The sequence below is a fragment of the Colobus angolensis genome, unplaced genomic scaffold (assembly GCF_000951035.1).
Source record: "Colobus angolensis palliatus isolate OR3802 unplaced genomic scaffold, Cang.pa_1.0 Scaffold60, whole genome shotgun sequence".
Classification (NCBI taxonomy): domain Eukaryota; kingdom Metazoa; phylum Chordata; class Mammalia; order Primates; family Cercopithecidae; genus Colobus; species Colobus angolensis.
Genome location: NW_012119599.1, coordinates 1,357,915 through 1,364,752, shown reverse-complemented (window position 1 = coordinate 1,364,752; position 6,838 = coordinate 1,357,915). Strand labels below are relative to the sequence as shown.

Here is a 6,838-nt window from a genome sequence, read left to right as displayed (position 1 = left end):
GCCGGGCGGGGCGGGGCTGGGCGGGCCTGGGAAGCACGGGGTGGGGCCAGCGAGGGCCAGAGCTCACGCCCTCCGTCTCCCTCTAGTGGATAGTTTCCGCAGCCGCTGCTCGTCTGCCAGCTCCTGCAGCGATTTGGAGGATTTCTCTGAGTCGTTCTCCAGAGGGTAAAACTTGGACATGGGAAAAGGATCACCTCAAAAGGGTTTCTGGAGAGACTATAAACAGTCTTTTTCAGGGAAATTGGGTGATGGAGCCTGGGGGCCTTGAAACCACGAAGGTCGGGGAGGTGGGAATACTAGAGCCTCCGCACCACTGGTCCTTGGTTACTCCTTTTTCTCAGGGGTCACCGCCGCCGTGGGAAGCCTCCCGGCCCAACGCCCTGGAGTGGGTCCAATACGGTGAGTAGAAGGGGTAACATAAACCGCTGGAACACAGCTGTCCTCATTTGCTGTGATTCCTTCCTGGGGATCAGGGGCAGAGGCGACTCTGAATGCCTGTGGCAACAGGGCTTTTTTTGTGTAAGAGTGGGTCTCGCTCTGTCCTTCAGGCTGGGGTGCAGTGGGGCAATTGTAGCTCACAGCAGCCTTTAACTCCTGGGCTCAAGAGACCCTCCCACCTCGGCCTACGGAGTAGCTGGGACTAGGCTTTTTTCGGGGGGGAGGGTGAGGTTGAGACAGGATAAGGGGGTAGTATTGTCTCTTTATGTTGCCCAGGCTGGTCTGGAACTCCTGGCCTCAAGCCATCCTTAGCTTCCCACAGCACTGGAGTTACAGGCTGGGCCAGCGCACCTGGCCTGGGAATAGCATGTTTTGAGAGCATGAGATTGGAGAAGGAATAATGAGGGGCACGTGATGCTCTTTAGGGCTTTGGCTTCTCACTGTCAGGTCTTGAAACCTGACTCCTCCTCTTACCAGCTGTATGATTCAAGACAGTTCTTTAGCCTCTCTGTACCTTAGTTTTTGTTTATCAGTTGACCAGGGATGGTAATGGCATCACCTCACATGTGAGGTGAGGGCTCTGTGAGGACATTAGGAGGTTATTTTGCATATAATGAATACCCAGTAGATGTCAGGCCTTATTTTTCGCCAAGGTCCTTAGGCTCAGGATTTCCAGTGGGATTTAGGGGGACAGGAATAGAGGGACGGTGGCTGACCCCCTTTCGTACCTTCCTCATCACCAGAGGTCCACCCCCGTGGAACGCAGCCACCATCAGAAATCTCTGGCCAACTCTGGGGGCTGGGTCCCCATCAAAGGTGAGCCTGGGACTCCACATCCCCTCTCCCAGCCCCAGGACCCGTTGGAATGGTAGTGGGGGCAGTGGTATATTGGGCCCAGGAACTCCCTGGGGCTTCAGGAACCTCACAGCCCCCCATACCCCCACCTGCTCTCACAGAGTACAGCTCGGACCACCAGGCGGCTGACATGGCCGAAATAGACGCACGCCTGAAGGCCTTGCAGGAGTACATGAACCGACTGGATATGCGGTCATGATGTGGAGAAGGGGTACTTGCCCCTCCATTCCCCACCCACTTGCTGGGTATGGCGTGGGGGGTGGGGCCAGGGTGGCCTCCAGCCTTGCCCAGGCCCTGCCCTGGCCCCGCCCCTCCTGCTGTCTCTGTGGTCTCAGGTGTGTGAGGCTCTGACCCTGCCCTCTCCCCGGGCAGTGCATGCTGGGAAGGAGGATGTGTGCATTTTGTAAATAAACATATTTGCCCTGGGGGCCCCTCAGCTTATGACTAAAGGGTGAGGGTGGAGTGGGGAGAAATGTGGAGGAAGAGAAATTAGGGGGTATAACTGGGACCTGTGTGTGCCTCGGAGGCAGATTGGGACTCAGGCCTAGGTAAAGCTTGTACACTCTAAATAGTGCAAGGGCAGACCTGGGAGGAGTAGTGAGCAGCCTGTCCCCAAAGGAGTTCAAGCAAAGGTTCTGTGCAGGATGCCTTTGGCTGTGTGGTGGGAAGGGGGTGTCTTGCAGCGTGGTTCACTGCCCAGGAGGACCCCCAGGACCCCCTGTTGGTGACATCCAGGCCGCTTTGGTGCTGATTCCTGGGCTCTGACCTGAGACCTCTGGGTTCTGAGCTGTGATGTTGCTCTCGAGCTGGGATCTCCGGGGTCTTGGTTCAGGGCCGGGGCCTCTGGGTTCCAAGCACCAGTGAGGAGAGTGCTGGGAGGGAAAGGGTGGGAGGGCTTTGGTCTTGTGGGAGGGAGAGAAGGAGGGGAGGTTTGTGGTGGGACCTGCTGAGGAACACATTTTGAGCTGCATCTTTATTGGAGGAGGAGGCAGTGGGGTTTTTGGCCATGGGAGGAGAGGAATGGGGTGCAGATTAGCAGGGCCTCAGCGGGAGGAGTAGTGTGGCCAATTCTGGATGAGGTTGTAGAGCTGGTCGCCTGGAGAGAGTGTACGCTGCACATCCCGGTGTCCTTTGACCACATAGTTGGACTTCAGGGCTCCCTGAGCCACACCGCAGGCCAGTAGACCCTGGGCTGCCCGGAGGGCCCGGGGTGGGGGCACCCGATCTGGAGGAGGCAGAGGTGAGAGTTAGTCAGGGGCTTCCCTGAAGGGCAGTGGTAGTGTAGGGCCCTGTGTCAGCCCCCATCCCGACTGGCTGGACAGTCACTCACCCATGTAGTTGCCCATGAAGCTGATGCCAATGGACATGGGGTTCCAGAAGCGATCTGCGTGGGCGCCCGTGAAGTTCCATCCACGGCCCTCATATACGAGCCCGTCTTCTCCAATCAGGAAGCTGCATGGGGAGGTGGGGGGGGGGGCTTGATGAGTGAGGGAGGGTTTCCTGAGGAGGACTCCTCTTTCTTCCTCCACTCACCCTGCCTCCGTTCCTGCCCTGGTACACACAACTTCCCCAGCATCCTTCTTACCCCTTAATTTCCCACGATAGTAACAATGACTGTGGTCGTTTATTGGGCCCCTGCCATGTGCCAAGCACAGCTCTGCATACTCCTTTTTTTCATCCTCATGGCAACCCTGATCACCCCATTTTATATAGACAGAATCAGAGCAGTAGAATCACTTGCCCTGGGGTCACACAGCCCGTCTGGTGCATAGCTGGGGTTTGTTCCCAGGCCTCTGTGGTCCCCACCCATGCGGTCTTGTGCCTTGCTCTCTCCTGCCTCCCTAGAGGATTTGTGGAAGTCCTGTTTTACTGAATCCTTGCAGGACAGCCCTCTGAGGCAGGGACTCTTTTTTTTTTTTTTTTCAGATGGAGTTTCACTCTTGTTGCCCAGGCTGGAGTGCAGTAGGGTGATCTCAGCTCACTGTAACCTCTGCCTCCCAGGTTCAAACGATTCTCGTGCCTCAGCCTCCTGAGTACCTGGGATTACAGGCATGAGCCACCACACCCAGCTAATTTTTGTATTATTAGTAGAGACAGGGTTTCACTATGTTGACCAGGCTGGTCTCGAACTCCTGACCTCAGGTGATCTGCCCGCCTTGGCCTCCCAAAGTACTGGGATTACAGGCATGAGCCACCGTGCCTGGCTGAGGCAGGGACTCTTATCCTCATCTTAAGCTGAGAGTGCATAGACTCAGAAAGTGACATAATTTATACAAGCTCCTCAGAGCCCCCTGCCTCTCAGATCTCTGCCCTCGCCCCAGCCTGCTTCCTGCCCTTGGGGTCCTGTGGGGGACAGGATCAGAGACTCAAAGTTGGGGTCACAATCAGATACCGACCCTGGAGCCCCAGCACCTGCCTCTTTGAGGTTTCCAAGCCTGGCAGCAGATCCTTAAGGCTGATTCATTCAGCAGGTCTGATTGAGCATGTCTGACTTGGCACATGGGAATGAACTAGAAGATCAGTGCCTTGGAGCTGCAGTATGTGCCAGCTCAGCCCTCACACTCAGTGTCATTAATGATGCACAGAATGTTGGAACTTCCGAATCTCGAGTCCTGAATCTGCTGCTTAGGAAGCCAGCTCCCAGAATCTGGCCCTGGTGACGCTGGCTGCTGGGACTGGCTGGTTGTGGCCCTGCCGGTGATGCTGGCTGCTAGGACCGGCTGATTATGGCTCTGCCATGTTCCCGGAGCCTGGCATGATGGTGGTGGGGTCGGGGGTGGTTGGTTCTCCCTGGTCATTTGTTGCATGAATGCATCTCATTTAAACCTCAGCCACCATCGCCAAGCGGGTACAGTCAAAAGCCCCATTTACAGGTGAAGAAACGAGGCTCAGAGAGAGAATGTGACATGACATGTAAAGGGGATTCACAACGTTAGAACCAGATTCTGAATACTAAAAGCTGAGGGCCAGACACTGGCTGCTTCTGTATGTGGTGACGTGGATCCAAGGCTGTAGAACCAGGCTTGGGCCTTGGTGACCTCATGGGAACGCTTAGAATTGGAGCGCCTGAGTCTTGGAAACAAAACGTTGAAGTTGGATTCTTTGATAAAATCTTGAACTGGAAGGGCTGGGAATACCTTTGGAAACTTGTAGACTTCTCTGGGTGGGGTTTTTCTTTTTTTTTTTTTTCCCGTGACACAGCCTTACAAGGTCCTGAGAGCATGTGCTCCCTGGGTGGGGTCTATTGAAGTGGACTCTGGGGACCTGGGGATTTGGGGACCTGTGTGTTCCTCCAGTAAGCTCTGCAGGGGATTCTGATGCTACCTGGGTCTGAGAGCTTGCAGGATTCAAACGTTCCCTCCCCTTGGAAATCCTCAGGCTGGACTGCAGCCCATTATAAGGAGGAGGTAGCTGGTAGGCGTGGCCCCGGACCTGCTTCAGCCGGCACCCCTTGTGGTCTCTTCTCCCCAGGGCAGCCAGAGGGAGTCTCTTGTACCTACACTAGTCCCCGTCCCTGCTCTGCAGGGGGAAGCCTCCCATAGCTCCCATCTTGGAGTAAAAGCTGCAGTCCTCACTGTGGTCCACAAGGCCCTGCCTGGTCCAGCCCTTTCCCCATTTCATTCCGCTCCCCCGGCTGTGTTCAGCCACCCTGTCCTTCCCAGGGGACCCACCCACTCAGTCCCGTTGGCTTTGCCCCCAGCACCCTCTGCCACCAGCACTCCTCTATCAGCTCCCCCATCCCAGAGCCAAGGCAGCCACTCTCAGGGAACTTCCCTTGCCCCACCCTTTCAAGGAGCCTGTGTGGGTCTGGTCCCAGCCTGAGGTCACCCTCCCTCACCTCTTTCCTTGTATCCATCGCCTCTATCACCGTCTGAATTCACCTGTGGCCTGGGCTTGTTTCTCCCTGCTGGTCTTTCCGCCCCAGGAGGCTAGAGTGGCACCGTTCTCCGTGCCACATCTGGCACACTGCCTGGCACATAGTAGGTGCCTAATGGCAATAGCCCGTGGCTTTGCGGGCCCCTGTGTGCCAGGCAGTTCCTAGGTGCTTTGCCCGTATTGGCTCATTTAAGGAGCAGATGGGCCGCGATCCCATTGACTTTGCGGAGGAGGAAGCTAAAGCCGGGAGGACCTGCCCCAGCTGGGGAGGGATCTGCCCCAGGCCTCAGCCAGCAATAAGCTGAGCTGACTCTGGAACCCAGCTCCGCACTGAGTCAGCCTGGTTTTCTGCCTCCTAACAAAGGCACCAGGCATCAGGAAGGGGCGCCTTCATAAGGCGCCGCGGACACCTTGGTGCGTGTTAGGCAAAGCCTGCCCCTTCCTCCGGGGGAGCGGGGCTTGGATTTCAGCCCATCCCCGGCCCTCACGCATCTTTGTGCTATGAGCACCTGCACTGGCCCACGCGGTGACCCGAGGAAGAAATGAAGACCCTGCGAGGTTCAGTAAGCTGCTCGGGGTGTCAGCCAGGTGGCCCCAGTACCGGGCCTAGAACCGGTCCCGCTGGCGGGCACTTGCACACCTTTGCCTCTGGTGTCCCCAGTCCAGCCCGTGCCTCCCCGCCGCACTCACTTGTAGCCCACGTCGCACCAGCGCAGTGTCTTCACGTGGTAGGACTGCACATTCTGGGTCTGCTGCTGGCACGAGGCTGGGGTGTTGCAGCTGCTGCCCGCCGTGTGCGACACCACCACATAGTGCAAGGGCAGGCTCAGGCGCTGGGTGCACTCTGACTCCAGGGCCCGCCACTCGTTCCGGGGCACTATAGGGCTGCAGCAGGCCGGGGCTTCTGTCTTCTGAGCCTCTCCGAGTCGAAGGAGGCCGAGGAGAGCCCAGGCAAGCAGCGCGCAGCGGCGGGACATAGCGGCAGGGCGGCAGGGGCGGGGAGACCGCTAGGAGAGCCGGTGGCGGGGCCGCCTTTATCTGCTGGGGGATTCCGGGAGTGGCCCGGAAAGTCTTGCTTCACACCCTGCTGGGACTTCCCTGCTGGCCCAGCAGACCCCAGACTCAGCTTCCTTCCCTGGCAGGGCCAGGGCGGGATGCACTGTGGTTGGGGTCTGGGTCGCGCCCATGGCAATGACAGGCCCCCTCGCTCAGCAGGGAGGGCCGCACAGGCCCCTGGGCGCTTCGCCCCGCCGTTTCCGGAAGACCGGGGGCCGGGATCCTGGTCCTGCTTGTCTCCCCCTCTCAGTGGAACGTTGAACAACTCAACAGGAACTTACATCGCAGAGGCCCGGGGCGTTGACACATCTTCTCTCCGCAAGGACTGAGGTAACAAAGGTGTCCATTTTAAAAACTTCCTTCTCCCAGGCCCAAGTCTGATGCCATTTACCCTTACAGCAAACTCACGAGGTGAGTATCTGGAAGCCCATTTCACAGTGGAGTAAACTGAGGTTGGGAGCAGGTAAGTCACAGGCTGAGATGACGGAGGCACTGGAGCCCCGTGTCTAGAGCCAGGCTTCCTGCATGTGAATCCTGGATACTCAGTGTGTGAGAGCCGGCAAGTGGTTTTTAAAAATGTGTATTTAAAATATATATATAATTTTATTTTATA

At 57.3% G+C, this 6,838-nt stretch overlaps 2 protein-coding genes across 2 annotated transcripts in view; one reads left to right on the top strand and one right to left on the bottom strand.

The window, feature by feature from the left end:
* CCDC61 (coiled-coil domain containing 61) overlaps positions 1-1,721 on the top strand; it is a 24,954-nt gene extending 23,233 nt beyond the window's left edge. The window contains exons 7-10 of the mRNA XM_011962967.1: positions 87-165; positions 342-399; positions 1,182-1,254; positions 1,395-1,721. Coding sequence (XP_011818357.1) covers positions 87-165; positions 342-399; positions 1,182-1,254; positions 1,395-1,492 — 308 coding nt within the window. The 3' untranslated portion in view covers positions 1,493-1,721. The remainder of the gene's footprint in view (positions 1-86; positions 166-341; positions 400-1,181; positions 1,255-1,394) is intronic.
* A 530-nt stretch (positions 1,722-2,251) lies between these two features.
* On the bottom strand, positions 2,252-6,452 carry PGLYRP1 (peptidoglycan recognition protein 1). Its single transcript, XM_011962966.1, has 3 exons — positions 5,860-6,452; positions 2,624-2,745; positions 2,252-2,518 (listed from the first exon to the last, which is right to left on the bottom strand). Exons 1-3 carry the CDS (start codon positions 6,144-6,146, stop codon positions 2,337-2,339), a joined length of 591 nt encoding a protein of 196 aa, XP_011818356.1. The 5' UTR covers positions 6,147-6,452; the 3' UTR covers positions 2,252-2,336.
* Between the last annotated feature and the right edge of the window lie 386 nt (positions 6,453-6,838).